General features: G+C 44.3%; 1 protein-coding gene across 3 annotated transcripts in view; it reads left to right on the forward strand.

Annotated features, from left to right (window-relative positions):
* TMTC1 (transmembrane O-mannosyltransferase targeting cadherins 1) overlaps positions 1 to 17,128 on the forward strand; it is a 233,656-nt gene that overhangs the window by 134,845 nt on the left and 81,683 nt on the right. For 2 of the 3 annotated variants that reach the window (XM_072954819.1, XM_072954817.1), the window contains exon 9: positions 9,437 to 9,558. The exons of the other annotated variant lie outside the window; for it this stretch is intronic. In XM_072954819.1, the coding sequence (XP_072810920.1) occupies positions 9,437 to 9,558 (122 nt within the window). The remainder of the gene's footprint in view (positions 1 to 9,436; positions 9,559 to 17,128) is intronic. 3 annotated transcript variants of the gene reach the window in all.

A 17,128-nucleotide genomic window follows, 5' to 3' on the forward strand; every position in this document is an offset into this window, starting at 1 on the left:
GAGCAAAGTATCCTTCTGCACACAGATACGCCTCTCCCCTGCCAAGAAACCTTCCTGCTCTCGGAACTCCTCCTGGCTGGAGCCAAGACTATACCGATGGATGGCTTAATAAAGATCGCTAAATGGATAGAGATTTTCTACATGGAAAGTGGTGGTCAGCTATCCTCCATCTACAAAGGGAGAATGATGGAAAATGTTTCCACTGTAGCATGAAGGCTAGACATGAGATGCAAGGTCATTCTTCCGTTTAGTAGACAGTGAGATGATTTGGGCGACAGATCACAGGAACTCCTAAGGTGGACACTTTTCCTTTTAACTTCACCCTGCCTGAGCAGCATCTCCCAAAATATATTCCAGCCTCATACCGGCCATTAAGTAAGAGTACTCTAGATAAAGATTCTGTACTGCAGAAGCACGGGGCCCAGAGAAGTTAAACATATCTTTCTTTCTGGTGGACTTCACAGCACCTTTCTGGTGCTCTAAGTAGCCTTTTGAGTTTCCAAATGGGATGCATAGTAAATGGCATTTCTCAGATTTATTTGAATTGGGGATCTTTTTTAGGGGCTTCTCTCAGGACCAGTGTTCTGGTAGCCTGTCTTTGGAAGTATGGACTTTGAGATATCAGGGTGGGTGAGTCAAGTGAATTTTGAGAGTCCATTTTTGGGCATTGGCCTTTTTTTTTCTTTTTTGGCTTAAACAACAAGTTTATTTTCTCACGTTTCTAGAGGCTAGACAGTTCGTGATCAAGGTGTCAGCAAGTCTGGGCTTCTTCGGAGGCCTCTCCCCTTGGCTTGCGGACGGCCGCCTTCTCACTGTGTCCTTGTGTGGTCTTCCTTCTGTACATATGCGTCTCTGGTTTCTCTTTGTGTGTCCAGATTTCCTCTTGTAAGGACACTAGTCATATTGGAGGCCCCACTCTCACAGCCTCTTTTCAACTTAATCGTCTCTTAAAGACTCTGTCTCCAAATGCAGTCACATTCTGAGCACTGGGAGTTAGGGCTTCAACATACCAATTTGTGGGGGACCCAATGCAGCCATTTTATAGCACCTTTTCATTTAACACCCTTTCATGATTTCCCAGCAAACCGAGACTAGAATCCCAAGTCACTACCGCATCCTCTGAAGTCCCATGTGCTCAGCGCCCTGCCCCACCTCCAGCTTCATCCTCCTCCACTCCCGTCCTTGGGCACTGCTTGAACACTTTCCTGCTGCTGTGTGTGCATCTGCAAAAACAATAGCCACCACCAGAGCATCAACAGAACAATTTTTATTATCACCCCTTTAGCAGTACTGCCTGATAAAAGGATTCCTTTGAAACCATTTCTTTCAGAGTTTGCAGCAGTCAACAGCAAGTGAAAGGTCAGGCCTTGGAACAGATTCCTGGAACCTTGGTTTTCATTAGATTGAGGCTGTGGTCAGAGGTGCAGATGTGGGTGTTTGATACAGTGCCTGTGTCTGATGGAAAGAGGACACTGCACGGCCATCCGTAAAATGTCGTAGTTTGGGAATGTGAGTATCGTCTCAAATAGCTGATTCATCGGAACATGAAGTGAGACCAAAGTGACATCAGGTGTATCTCTGCCCATGTGGTGTTCCTTGTAACTGGAGAAAGTTAAAAAAAAAAAAAAAAACCTGTATCTTTATCTGCTTAGCTGTTGACTGAAAAAGAAGGTGCCTGACAGCGTACTGTGTGCCTCACCTGGGTGGAAAGTGAGCTGCCCTTCCCCCAGAACAAAGCTCCTTTCATGGAAGGCTCCTGTAGCCGGCCTGGAGGTCAGAGAAGAAACTTTCTTGAGCTTTTATGATCAACCAGTGCGTGACTGTTTGCTAATAAGCCGCTGCACTTTTGGCAGAATTTCGTGTAAACGTTCTTTCATTTTTGTATCTGATTGCCGGAGGCTGGCAGTATTTACAGAAGGACAGCAACATTTGATGGCTAAATTGGCCCGGTGAGTTTGTGACCAGTACCTCGGCATTTGGTATTAAAAAGTGATTAACTGGGAAAAAGATTTATCACCATCAGCCTCCCTGGCTTTGCCTTGAAAATTCTCTCCATTCCAAGGCACCGCAGTCCCTTTGGTCGTGGGTGACTTTGGCCAGGGAATTCTAGTTGTCTGCCCATTGTAGATTGAGGTGCCTGTTCGGACAATGTCTTCATTAGGGGAATAACTCAGTGCCAAGGCCTGTTGGAGAAACAATTTTACCCTTTGTTTTTCTGCCTAAAGGATTTTTTTCTTTTACCTTGGAAGAATTTCCCAGGAGAAAAAAAAAATGACTCCTAATTAGTGGTCAAATTCTTACTTTTATCTTCATGTCAAGCCTCATATAGATCATATTACGCTGCCTCTCTCTCATACACACTTTAGAGATTTATGTTGTTGCTCTTTGGTAAAAGCAGCCCTGATGAAATGATGGTAGTCGGTGTGGAATGTTTGAACTTGAAAAATTCCAAGATTCTGATACTATTTTAAAACTATTCCATTGCTATCATATTTTAAAAATTTGTTGCCATCCATTAGTCCATTAAATTTGCCTTTTTAGGCTGTGGTAGGAGAGGTGTTCAGATGCATAGTTAACAGTGAGAGGAAAGCATTCTTTAATCATGTCAGCTGCCTATAAAAAGAGCTTTTAACAACTTCGGATAAAACAAAATGTTCCGTCAGGCTTTTATCACCATGTGTTTCAGAAGCAGGGAAGTGGGGCTTATGCAATGAGATGTAACCTATCTTGATTATAGGAGATACTTTGATTCTGGATGAGAACATTGATGAGTAACCGGAATCAAATCCACTTTAACAGCAGTTACTTCAGAAGCTCCGTTGTACGAGTACATCTCACTTTTTTTTTTAAGGTCTTAAGAGAGAAGCTTACCAAATTTCTTACCACGTTTATATCTTGCAAATTTCAACTAAGCCAAACAGTTCTCTGTAATTTGTCTGATAAAGTATGATGGATTATTGTCTGTAAGAAATGCTGCTCTAAAATATTTGGATCGTTACTGTGTGAAACTGTGGGCGATTTTTGTGGTTCCTGCTTTTTCATTTTAGATCCCAGAGGGAAGGGACTGTCTTCTGTGTGACAGTCTCAAGTGGATAAATGAATCACACTTCTTAGTGAGTCTGACTCACTGTGTGAAAAAGTAAAACTCTTGTCTCTTTCTTAAGAAAAAATAAGTCTATAGCATCCTGCTTCGGAAGCTTTTGGCAGAAGGATGTCTTAGAAATATTTGAGGAGCAGTCATAGGGAGAAAAGTGCTTCTGCCAGGCATGTATATTTCCATAGGAACAGAACTGTTTATGAGAAGGCATCTCGTTTATCCTCTGCCCCTGCTTTCTCTTCATCAAAGCTAAATTCAGGCATGACTTCACCTGCATGCTTGAATCCACCCTGGTTCTTAATTAAATTCTTACAGAGGGAAAGAAGATGGTGAATTGTTCCTGCCTCCTTCCCACCTAAGGTCACTTTATTAAGTTATAGTTCTTGACCAAGGATTCTGTGGCCTTCCTTGTGTCATCTTTGGCTCGCCAGGGCCGGATGCGGTGCCTGTGATGGAAGACTTGGGCCTCTAAGCCATGGACTTTTGCCCTCTCTGCCCTGGACAGGCTCCAAGCACAAGACTGTGAGCTTCTGCTGACAGTTTTCTCTCCTTGGTTCTCGCTGGCATCCTGGTCTAGTGCACCATTGTCCCTTCTCTGGACAGTGCCTCCCCTGAAGCCATAGGTATTTGATGGGCGTTCTGTGACCAGCCCCCCACCCAGCTCCTCCTTTCTCCCGAGTCCACCCAGCCAGCTTTGGTCTCAACACGTATGAACACATATCTCTTAGAGTAATACCACTCTTTTGATGTTTCAAATGCACCCTCCTGAGTGAATACCTGATAGAAATATTAATATAACAGCTGTTACAAGAGTAAGTGGTTGTCAGAGAAAGACAAATACTGTATGATATCACTTATATGTGAAATCTAAAAAAATAAAATAAAATAACGATTACCAGAAAACTACAACAAACTGTGGTTACCAGTGGGGAGAGGGAAGGAGGAGGAGCAATATAAGGGGAGGGGCATAAGAAGTGCAAACTATTATATATAAGATAAGCTACAAGGATGTGCTGTACAACACGGGGAATACAGCCAATGTTTTATAATAACTGTAAATGGAGTATAACCTTTACAACCATAAACTTATAATTTGGATTGTCTGCCATAGGGTGGCGATTTGGGAGTCACTTGGTGGAAAAGTAAGCCGAGCTCACTGCCCAGCACTCCCAGCTCAATAACTGGGATTCAGAACAAGAAACGAGGCAGGGGGAGGGTGATCAGTGGTAGAGCACGTGCTTAGCATGCATGAGGTCCTGGGTTCAATCCCCAGTATCTCCCCTTAAAAAAAAAAAGGAAGAGATGAGGTAGTCCTGTGTCATCAGATAATGGGGCTCTCAATTGATTAAATAACGTGTCTTCCTCAATTAAGAAGAACTTCCATAATAATAATGGCAGTAAGTTATTGACTATTTCTGTACACTGCAGTATTCAAAAAAGTAAAATTGAATTTCAGTAACGTGAAAGATGTCACTTTTCCTGAGCACAAGAGTCACATGACCTTGCAAAACCAAGGAGCAGTAAGTAGCAGTGAAAGGAATTAGAGGCTTAGAAGGTGTGCATGTGTCCTGATTAAAAGTACACAGTGGTGTCCGTCAGATCCGTATAAGATACTTTGGATGCTTGAGGACTGAGGACTTTTCACCCCAGATGATGCTGCAAATACTGTGTTTCAGAGGGTTACAAGAAGTACAAGGTTTCCTTAGTGGAGAGACTCTAAAATGGCTTGAGGAGCATTTGAGAACCCGTGATGGACGTGCAGCTTCCGTCGCTAGTCTTTCCTGTCACAACGCACGTTTGTTGAGTGCCAGTTATGTACGTGCCAGGTCACTAGGTAATTTAAATGAGGTGGAGACCCCCCATCAAGGCAGGCGTAGTCCAGTGGAGGAAGCAGACCCACAGACAGGTGAGCGAAGAGGGCCTGGGAAGGAGTCAGTGGTGCCAGGTGTCAGCTTGGTGCCAGACGTCCCGGGCTGGAGAGAGAGCTTGACTGTCATCAGCTCCCCTGAAAATCGATGCATTAGATGCAGACAGCTCGAGCCTAGGGCTGCCAAACCCTTAGGACTGAAATGTAACTGCGCTACGCGTAGTAGAACGGTGCGAACACGCTAAGCGCGCCGTATCATTGATCTGAAACCTGCTAGAGGCGAGAGGAAATATGATCATAGTAGTGATGATGATAGTCACTATAATGAGGCCAGTTCGCCGCCGCTCAGGAAGGGAGCAGCCTCCGGTGGATGCTGTCAGCGCTGAACGGGACAGAGAGGCATCCTGTCCTCATAAACGCTCACCCACACACTGCTGGCCAGGTGTGCGTGCCTGTGTGTGTGCGTGTCCCTATGTGTGTGCCTGTGGATCTGTGTGCTTGTGTGCGCATCCTGCTCTGTGACTTGTTCTTTGAGAAGGAAACTGGAAGGAAGAAGGGTGTGGGATAACTAGAAATTAACCTAACTATGTCCTAAATCAACCATACTTCGATTTTAAAAATAAATAAATTCAGAGAAATTGCGAAAAAAAAAAAGAAAAAGGGGAGAGAAAAAGAAGGGCATGGGATAAACCAGAAGTTACCAGGCTAGACTCAGATTCTGGAGCAGAGTTCCTCTGAGGTAATTTATGTTTCTGAGAGACTCGCTGCTTTTCCATTAGCGGCTTGCTCAGATGTGCAGCTGTGCTGATGGCGGCTGAGTGATTCCTGGGCACCCTAAGAAGTGTGTTAAGAGATTTTTACTGCTTTGCAGCTCAGGGGAATGTTTTTCTGTATCCTCCCAAGCCAGAAACGAAAAATCAAACCTAACACCTATCAGAGCGAATCTATCCCAAGTTCTTCATACGGATACAACAGGGTCCAGTCACCCTTCTGTTGTTTAATTGATCATCAGATTAAAACTCAGAACAGTAAATTAATCTGTCTGAAGTTGTACAGTTAATCAGACAAATAACATGTATTCTAGTGGCTGTGTTATTAGCTGTTTTAATTCTCATGTCTTTTCACCCCCTAGTATATTTGGAATAAATAAATGTCCATTTGCTGCTTCTCCTAGAAATGAATGTACTTTGTGTACTCTGGAAAATGCCACACATTTTCTTTGCCCCCCACCCATTCATATATTTTGTTTATATTTCATCTGAATCTATGAGGTTGAAATAAGCTGTAAATTATTTAGCCAACTTTGTCACACCTGGGATCCACAGAACACAAAATTGGATTTCCTCCAAGTCTTTCTCAAGCTAGGAAATTCAGCCACGTCCATGACATTATTTTCCGCTGACTTTACAACTTTTGGCTTGGCTGATCGACTTGGAGTCCAAAGAAATACATTCTTGAATATTTTCTCTTTCTCTTGACTGGATGGGAAAGAGGGAAGATTATCATCAAATTAATTTGAGAATAAAGATTTTTTTCATGAATATTATTTTTCTCAAGATAAGTAATGAAACTTCACTGAATTTGGGTGCTGTGCCACTGTCTTCAGTTGAATGTTTTCGAAAACAAAGAAAAACACCCTAAAAGTCAGCCCCTGGCAGCAATGCGGAGTGGTGGCCCCTAAGCTCGCAACTCACAACTCCAATACTGTGGACTTGCGCTGATCAAGAAATCTTTGTGATGAACCAGCCTCACTGAGCCCCACTTACCTCGTTTTATGGCTGAGGCACGGAAGCGCTAACTACACGTCTGCTGTAAGTGACTAGATGTGTTGGTGGCAGGGCCACACCTTGAACCTGGACATCAACTTCTGGACACTGACTTGCTTTTCTTTTTATGCATGTGGCACCGTTTACTAGCTCCCTGTTACCTCTAGGTAAAGGTCAGCTCCACGTGGGGCATGGAAGACCCTTGTGATTTGTCACCTGCCAACACGGACAGGGTCATTTCCTGCTTTGTACGTTCTGTGTCTTCTCCCTGGAGTGCACCTAGCGGTAACCACCTCCCACCTCCCCCAGCTCCGCCATATTTACCTTGTGAGCATTCATTCAATTTTCAAACTCAGATTGTCACCTCCACCAGGAAGCCCTCTTACCGTCTTCTCTTTTCACACCCAGTTTTCTCTCTTGCCTGGTACATTTATTCACTTACCGATTTATTCAGCAAATATTTCTGAGCACGCACGAAGTGCCAGGCACTGAGCTGAGCACCAGCCACGAGCCGGTGAACACAACTGACCAGCTCCTGTCCTCATGGAGCTTAGAGCCTGGGGAGACAGTAAAGATGGGGAGCACACAGATGAGTATGTAATGAGAATATCAGAACCGGGATGAGGGCCACGAAGGAAGTAAAGACTGTGCTTGGAGCCGTGGCACCATCTGCAGCAGCAGCGAGCGCCTGGGGGACCCCGCCCAGCGCAGAGGCCCCGGGAACAGGGAGGGAGGCTCGCGGGGTGGGCATCTGTGGTCCCTGGATCCCCGCCTTCTCCCGACCCCTGGCTCCCGGAGCGCTCAGGGTTCTGCTGGGTAAAGGACATAGATACATGACATGGGAGTGAGGAAGGGTCCTTTGGTCAGGAAAAAAAGTGAAATCGGGGGTGAGAAGGCGATGCCTCTTTCGGATCCGCAGTGAGGGCTGTTCTCGAACAACCGCGATGAGCGGCGGGGAGGCAGCTCATTGGACAAAACACGATCCAGGAACGTGGGGAACGGTCTGAATTTTGTAGGATTAATAGTGTTAAATTCTCTTTAGAAATTTCTATGGGAAGGTACAGGAATACTTTCATAAGAAGTGTTTCCGTTTTTGAAAAGAGTTGAAAGAAGCGTTCAGCTGTCTCTGCAAAATTAAAGTGGACCCATAAAAGAACGTCAGCCCAAACTCAGCACGCTCAGAGTTCATGAGGGACACGCCACACGACGTTCATTTAATTGTAGCAAGAAGTACTTGCTCCTGATGTCATGGGATTCTTTTGAAGGAGTTTATTCTTTTTAAAATTATATAAACTTTAGGTTCTTGAACTGAAAGGTGCTTTGTAAACTCAAAGTATAATCCAAATTACCAAGATGGCTTCCAGGTATCTTTTTACCTGTTCACCTGCTTTTTCCCTGTCGATTTTAGTGGGTCATAGAAAACACAACATTATTGCATCTGTTTGAGTTGAAGGCTTGTTATAAAAGCTTCTTTATCCTTTTTCTTTCATCTTTTCATTTTAAAAGAGTGTGGTTACTTTAGGTAAAGAAATGAGATAATTACTTACAGAACCGTTCACTGTGTAAGGGCAATAGCCGAAGTCACATTTGTTCATGTGAACTCGCTCTCAGTATGTTCAGTCAACAAAACGGGGATTTTAATAAAATCCAGGTGACAGATTTCTGAAAAGATGTTTAAAATCTTTTGCTTTGTGTGCTTAAAGTATTAGTAGTTTGTATTTGGGATTCTTATTTATGTCTTTAAAATTCTTTTGTTTAGTCTTTTACAATTATTAAAAGTAATAGGCTGTTTTAAATGTTTCTACGAAACTGTGGTATGGAAAGTTCTATTTGGTTTTCTTCTTAAACTTCTTTTAAAAAGGAAAAAGCCAGTACATTCAGGTTTGTTTTAAATAGTCAGTGTGTCTGTTTGGAAATGCAGAGCACTTTTTACAGTTCTCATTACAGCATATTATTAGTAATTAATAGAAATTTTTGTGTTAATTATGTGACAAAAATCTTTACAAATTAATATACAATATAAGAGAAAGGTGTTTTGTCAATGTAATGAATTATTGTAATGTATTTTGATTGTAAAAAATTTCATGAAATAAATACTTGCCTAGCGGCTTAATTTGAAAGATGCTAAAAACTCCTCAGCTCAAATGATCTCCCTCACTGGTGCCCCAGATTTGACCATTTGCATTTAATTTCCTTCATGCTAATCTTTGCCTCTCCTGGTGGGCTTTGTTTTTGTTTTTCCTTTGTTTTCTGTTTGTTTGTTTTGTTTTTAATGTGTTGTTCTGTTTCTGAGGGGACAGTAATTCTCCGTGATGCCTTAGCGAGCTTGATCCTACCCAGCTGCTCTGCTCCCTGGAGTGGGTTGCCTGGGGGGACAGGGGTTCTGAAAGGAGCCCGACCAAGAAGCAGGGTTGCTGCAGGGCCGGCCCCGAACTAGGAGCAATGGTCACCATCATGTTACGCAAATAGCAGGCGTTTCTGGGTGGCAAATGTGTGTCAGGGGTACGTGTGAATATTTTGAGGAGCCAGAGAGGTTTGAGCCTGAGGGTCTTCTGCAGTGAGTTCAGCACACTGATCAAAGGGTTTGCCTTGGTCTGATTTAGTCTTTCCTTCAGTGAGAACTTGGAAATGAAAGAGACAATGAAATACTGCCTGAAGTGGGAATGAAAGCCAGATTAATTTGTCGTCCGCTGTTGTGTGTTTCAGAGGCTGGAGCACAGGGAAGTCCTGGCCGGCTTGCTGTTCCTGGTTTTCCCGTTCATCCCGGCCAGCAACCTCTTCTTCAGGGTGGGTTTCGTGGTGGCCGAGAGAGTCCTGTACATGCCTAGGTAATTACTGCTCCTGCTTTCCTTTTTCTGAGACCTGCGCTCTGTCACCAACGCTGATGGCTCCAGAGAGACCACCCTCTGTGTGGCTGACAGATCCTTGTGGAGTCAAGGTGTCTATTACCTCAGCTTTAAAAGCAGCCCCGGAGGAGGCTGGATGAGATCAGGTCTGTCAGTGTTGACTCCAGTTCACAGCACTCACCTCCGGGTGAGCTCCGTGTGAAATGCTGACTTGAGTAGATCCAGGATTTTAGTGGCAATCATTGACTCTGACTTCTTTGTCCAAGTGTCTGTTTATTAAACAGAATTATAGTATCTTTCTAGAAATGTTTGTTGATTTGCATGAAAGTATTAACTATGATAAGTAGCATGATTTTAATTAACTTCCATCTCTTTCTCTGTCTTTCTGTCTTTCTTGGTTCTTTAATTTAACAACAGGAACAATCTCAAGGAAACTTGTCCTTGAGAGGAAAGAAAAAAGGTTAAAAATTATGAAGGGCATTCAGACATGTGTGGTTACATAATGCCACTTAGCTCTGAATATTTGAACTGCGCTGAAGCTCGTCTGCTCTCTTGTCTTACTCAAATGTCAGCATTCCAAGGCCATGTTTCTTTTCAGATGCCTGGAAATGTCCCTGAAATTGTTCTGCCATTTATCCATTGTGTGACCTTGAGCAGGGACGAAATTTGGGTGGGGGCACATGTGTTGTCTCATTTTTAAAACAGGGATTTTACTAAACTCCCTAAAATTAAATACTTTTATGAATTATGTGTAAGAATGAACTTTCCTAAAAGGCAATAAAATCAACACAATAAACCAAAATATTGTAAGGAAAGAATTATTTTTTATGTATTCATATTGAGTTAGAAATTTAGTTTGAAATTTAATTTAAATAAAATTAATTGGAGTATTAATTAATAAAATTTAATTTCATTTACTGATGTTGAGTTAGAAATTTAAAACTACATATATTTAGAAATGAATTTTGATCAGGGAGGGTGTAGCTTAGTGGTTGAGTGCGTGCTTAGCATGTACGAGGTCCTGGGTTCAACCCCAGTACCTGCATTAAAAATAAATAAGTAAACATAATTGCCCCCCAATTTTTTTTAAAAAAAGAAATGAATTTCATAACCTTTGTTGCCCTCAAACTAAGTACCTAACAGCTTAAGTCTTCACAGCATCTTGTTTTGACTTGGTTTAAGAGGAGGGTGGCCCTTAATTTTACGTGTCCACGGTACAATTTAGGAAGCAGAGTATTTCTAAGTACTATTTGATAAGGACAGAAATGCAACTCAAATTCTTTGCATTCCGCATTGCCTAGAGATAACGGCTTACGAGGCCTTGCCAGGACGAAGGAATATGAGGGGCAGAGGAGGACTTCGGTGTCTGCTCTAGATGTGTTAGCTTAGAGCAGCTGAGGAGGGTTTGGTCAGGTTTTGTCGGTGGTACTGATGATTCCAAGTGGAGTTTGCATTCATTCTTCACGTAACAGATACTCCCAGAGCCCCTGTCCCCGTCAGGCTCCATTAGAATCTGCGGCTACAAAAATAGGTGAATCTCAGTGTCTTCCTTCAAAGCGTTTTTTAACTGCTGAATAAAAATAGAACAGCATCTTTCACTGTAAACATCTAACAGGTCCAGGTAGTCTCTAAAATAGCATCGTACTCAGTAAACATGAATTGTATCGACACTTTCAGTGAACCTTTGTTGTATGTGGTGACTGCAGTAAGCATGTTATATTTATTTTATCAGTGAATTTGGGCTGCACGTGCTGGGTCCCAGCGCGTTCCTGCAGTCAGCCTGGGGTGTGAGCGTGATGTCCCGGAGCCTCAGTTTCCTCACCTGTGTAAAATGAAGATTATCGCACCCAATTCAGTGAGATTTTGTGAGCATTAGATAAGATGATTATATAAAAAAGCCTATGAAGTGTTTTGAATTGTACCTTTTCAGTAAATATCAAGGATTATTACTGTTGCTATCAGCTTCCTAAGGTAGCTGATCCCATTGTCCCTATTTTACAAAACTAAAACCTGGGCTCTGAGAAGTAACTTGCCCAAGTGACACAGCCAGTAAGTTGCAAAACTGTAGAATATCCATCCTCGTCTGCTGGCGAGTCTCCCACCTTCCGGGTGACACTGCTTCTCTGAGGGTAACATCTCAGTGTTCTTCTCAACTGGAAAAGGAGAAAAGGTGAACCTGGTAAGGTCCCTTCAGCTCAACTCCATTTGGAAGTCAATGTTTAGTATTTCCAAGAGTCCTGAGGTCTGAATCCTTCGGACTTGGGGTTCTGGGAGTGTTACCTCAAAAGGGGAAGGGAAAAGGCCCCAGTTCTTGTCTTACCCGAAAGATAAGAATTCAGATGGGAGACAGGAGCGTTGTGTAGGGAAAGATTTTAAAGGTTTTATTAGCAAAGGAAAAAGTACACCTCCAGGAACGGGACGTGGGCGGATCCGGGAGGAAAAGCAGCGGTCTTCGCTTGTCCCCTTTCTCACACACCCTCGCTTAGAGGTGATTTCCTGATTGATCGACTGCTCTCGCCCCTGGAATGCGCAGTCACGGTTGTCCCCTTTTGTGCGTGTCCTTCCCCATAGTGCACACAGAGTGCATAGTGCAAACCCGTGGCGAAGGGTGGGGGCAACCTCAACCACAGTGCTAACCGCATTACAGTGAGCACTGGGTCACGTCTGGTTAGGTCCTTGTCACTGCCTCGCGGTTGTGGCTGTCAGGTTGTAACCGGTTTTCTCCCGGCGCTCATTTAGAGAAAGTCAAGCCCCTTTATGCTGGAGGCGGGCATAACGCCATCTTCCGGACCCCCCTCCCTCCCCTCCACCTGTCTGCCCGGTGCCCCCACTTGCCTAACTGCCTAATAGGTACACAAGCAGCGAACTTTTCTAATACAAATTCGAGAAAATTTTTGAGGAAGTAAAGGGCTGGAGTTTTAAACTAGAGGTTAAAATTTAATTCTCCTGGAAGAGACCCTCAGGTAAACATTACAGAAGCCCATAATGTTATCAGCCATTTGTGAGCTGTCTTACTGACAGTAAGGGGTTTCTGTCACCCTGGGAGGTGTGTCTTCCAAACACCCACAGAATCATGCCGGCTCTGGCTCTTCCTGCGCTGCCGTGTCTTAAATGGACCTTCTCTGACTCCACTTCTTTCTTCTGAGACGGACAGAGTCGTGCCCCTGTCCTTTTAAACTAGGAATTAGCTGATTCGGATTAAAGTAAAAGTTTGAAATATGAAGAAATTATCAGTATTGCCAAGAGCACGTGCCTGCCTCTTGGAACCTAATTGAATTTTGCTGTCTTTGGCAAACTTGGTGCAGAGTCATCCAGAATCGATTTCAGGAAATGAGTCTTCATTAAAAAAGATAACTGTCCTTTTCTGTCCCCAAGTTCCTGCATCTACGCGTTGACGTGCTGATGCCAGGTCATCGTCCGAGGGTTTCTCTTTACTGCCCAGTGTCTCCTGGATTCAGATCCGTATCATCTCTGTGCCCAGCTAGGCCTCTCTCCCCGCCCGGAGCTGTGGTCCCGGCAGATGCCAAGGCCATGCGACGGACGTTGAGGCCTCTCCTGTCCCTTAGAGAGGGTCCTGGAGGCTGATGAAGAGGGCACATCACTAGACCGGAGAGTTTAAGTCAGATCTGGGGAGTGGGGGGTGGGATGGGGTGGAGGAAGCCCAGGAGTTTTTGAGAGAGATGCTGCATGTCTCACAAACCCCCATCTTCCTTCAAGGCCATCGCTGTAACTTGCACCACCAGCTGCGATACGGCAGTGAGTCCTTGTCACCTAAAATTATGCAGCTGAGTCAGAAATTAAAGCCTATATGGGGAAACTTGTGTACTTGGCTTTAGAGAGCTTCTAATGACTTCATCAGAGCCAGTTTATAAATGTTGACAGTTTTCATGAAAATGGGGACTTTCTCGGAAAAGGCTGTTCCCACGAGACCGGCCGCCTGGTCTCAGTAGAGAATGGCAGACAGTTGGGCGAGGAGTGACTGAAGTCTTCCTCAGGGCTGCACAGAGCATTGTGGACGCTGCAGGCATCCGAGCACCAGGTGATGTGTGGTGCATTTGATCAGCCTACACGCTGCCCTCGATGATGCTGAAGAATGTATCCAAGCCTTTCACACACACAGGTATCTTCTCTGCACGGCTCTCCTTCCATTATTGACCTTGACAAGAAAGAGCCCCTTTCCACAGCATTTGTACCCAGGTGCTTTGAGAAAAAATGTACACAGCATGCCCCGTGGCCTTCCTGAAAATACAGATCACCGTCTTTATGCAGAAATTCTGTATCATGTCAAACTTTAGCAAACAATAGAAAAATGAGGTGAAAAGCTCAATTGGTAATCCTTCTGAGGAAGATGAACTTCCTACTCATTAAATATTTCAAGTTAAGGAGCCAAGTCCCAGCCTTAGGGTCCCATCCATGAGTAGGACCGAAGTCACGTCTGCACTCCCTGACGCCTGGGCAAGTCCCAAAGGTCCCCGGGGGGCTGGTTTGGCCATTTTGCAAGAAAAGCCCCAAATGAGTCAGACCAACAGTGCTCTTTCATCCTCCGCCTTCCTGCCTAACAATGAACAAGCCACCTAAATCCTGTAGCTGCTTTTCTTTCTCCATCCTAACCTAGAAAAGACCCAAAATTTCACCTTGCTCTCACTTGCACTTTGAAATCTGTGGATAAAAGGGACAGAAATGGTCTGTCTATTGAGCACCGCATGGCTATGAGGCCAGAGCTTTCCCACCAAAAGGAATTGGAATAATCTTTCCTTCTGGTAATAAATGCCAATGTCCCTTTTGAACAGGCAGGAGAATTTGGGGCTGAAATCATTCTCTTACGGAAGGTTTGATCTCTTATTCTTATATCTCACGAGAGGCATAGAATTTTATGGCTACTTTTTGTTTGGATTTTATAAAAACCACGTTAGAATGTTCCAGAGGTCTAACATTTCTCAGAATTGATGAAGCAAAAATAGCTGTTGAGAGCTCTCAGGTAAAGTCATGGTGCGTAATCAGACGTCCATTCCCATGCCAGATTAAGGGTGGTTCTTTCACAGCAGTGCGAAAGGGCAAATCCCTAAGCTACTTGAAGAAAACACGAATGAGTGGAGAGGGGAGAGGAACAGACAGGAGGAAGTGAGAGCAGAAACAATACTGCGGGCAGAACTGATGCAGAATAACTGAGACCGCAGAAGGAGAAGTTAGATAGCACGGCTTTGAGGGGAGAAAGAAAGTTTTTAAATTGCCCTCCTCTTAGAAAGAGATGCCCTTTGTGTCCGATAGTTCCTAAGCTTCTGGACACATCAGATATGGGGAAAAAATGAAAAAAAAAAAAGATGACTCATCCATTTTCAATTTTGAGAAATATCTTCAAATCATGTAATCGAGCAGGACCTTGTAGAGGCTTCCAGGGTCAGACCCTCCCCCATATCCTCTGAAGTCCCCAGATAATAGTATCTTATGTCTATTTCCTGAGGTTTTCAGATGCTAAAAATCACAAAGGGAAGAAATTAGCTACTTGATGATCTTGAGCACGTGGCCCCCAGACCTTCTGGTGCCTCGGGGTTGATGGTGTTGACCACCCTGTTCCCTCCACAGCAACCAATCAGAGAATTGTGCACAGCTGATCACGTACGCTGTGACCTCACCCTCACCTGGCCTTTAGATGTGCTTTGCTGAAACCCACTGGGGAGTTCGGGGTTTTCCTGGGCAGGAGCCACTCCGTCCTCTTGGGCCGATGTTTCCCTTTGTTTGGCCTCATGGTGCGTCAGGCACACGAACTTGCCTTCGGTAACAATCATACCTATTAATTCTAAATGGAATTTTTAATCTTACATGGGTTGCTATTGAAACAAGACTGCAGTATTTACTTCTCAAGATGCAAAATGAGAAATGTCACCTCCGAAGTCACACTGTTATCTGACACTGGGGACCCCTTCTGAGGAGCCATCTATGCATATACTTCTTCACAGTTACTGGAAGATGGTGATGATTCTTGGAGGGTGAGTCAAAGTTTTGCCAAATACTAAAATCAACAGACAAATAATTTGATATCAACAAAAAGTTACTTATTTGCTAAAGTAACTTTTTTTTAGCAAATCCAGTAGAAGGAAGACAGACCAGGGAATCAGCCACAGCCCGCTCTGTCCTGCACTGCCTGGCCGTCCTGGGGGAACCGCTTTCCTGTCAGTAAAACCTGTGTCAGTCCTCCCCAGTAGTTCCCAAATGTTGCTTGGATCTTCATGCCAGAGATGTCCCTGGTCTGTGGCCATTTTGGTGGGTAGGGGAGAAAGAGACAACGTATAGGTTTTTGTAAAGTAAAATCTATGCATTTAAAAAAATTATGAAATTGTTACAGATAATGGGTATTAAAAGACCCTTTCTTGTAGGAGATGATATGAGTAGGAGGGGGTACAACCTTCTATTCGTTCCCCCTCCCCCACCCAACTCCCCTTTTTTGGAAGTTTTACTAGGTTGGGAAATCTAAAACTCCAGTTCCCATTGTACTGCAAGATCTCTCAGGTCCCTTTCCGCTCTAAAGTTCAACTGTTGTGACTTAGAATAACCTGGTGGAAAGCATGATTTTTTTTCCCCCTTAAGATTTGAAACACAGAGTTGTCCTGCATTAGAATGGGACCACTGTGTCTGCTCAGGTTCAGCGTGATGGATGACTGACCAAGTAGGGAAAGGGAGACGTGTCCCCTGGGGGGAGGCAGGAAGAGGAGGAGGTCCATCAGCCGTATGGACAGGCTTTCCAAAGGGCCTGGCAGTGGGCACCAGGGAAAGGTCCCAGCAGCAGTGATGCAGGGCCTCCTCTGTGAGCTGATGGGGTGTCCTCATAAGCAGCAAGAACACGTGTTGCTTAGAAGTTCATGTGGGCAAGCAGCAAGGAGCATGTATCAGGAGGCAATAGGACCCTAACTGTTACCAAGTCCAAAATCTTTCTGTTTGCCGCACAACAGGCCAATAAATCGGGAGATGAGGTGTTGGGGCAAGAACTAATGACTTTATTCAGGAAGCCGGCAGACCAAAAACATAGCAGACTAACGTCCTGAAGAACCATCTTCCCCAAGTCAGAACTCAGGCTCCTTTTATACTAAAAAGGGGAGGGGGTGTGGTTAGCCGTTGCCGTTGCAAACTTCTTGATGTTGGAATCCTTTGTTCTGGCAGCTTTCCATGAGGGTCAGGTCAGGGTGTCCCTGCAAACCTCCAACAAGACAAATGTTATTTTCTATTCTGCAACTTTGTATCTTTATATGGATGGGAAAGTGTTACACCCTTAAAGGGCAGCGCCTTGAGAATAGGCTCTCCTGTGTATTTCAGGCTGTGGGCAACATTCTTTTAGGAACGGTGCAGAGCCAGCAGGACTAAGCCCAGGAAACAGCCCAGGGTTAGGGCCAAAGGACAGATTTGTTCTTTCCTATTACATAACCCCGGGGTGGGGCAGCAAGAGCAACGGCAGGTCCCCTATTCAGGGGGCAGTGGTGTAGCCCATGAGAACAGGTCAGAAGTTCGCATATCCGTTGTCAAGTTGTTAAGGAGAGACTTGGGAATTGTGCTGAAGCCT

The sequence above is a fragment of the Vicugna pacos genome, chromosome 34 (assembly GCF_048564905.1).
Source record: "Vicugna pacos chromosome 34, VicPac4, whole genome shotgun sequence".
In the NCBI taxonomy this organism is placed as follows: domain Eukaryota; kingdom Metazoa; phylum Chordata; class Mammalia; order Artiodactyla; family Camelidae; genus Vicugna; species Vicugna pacos.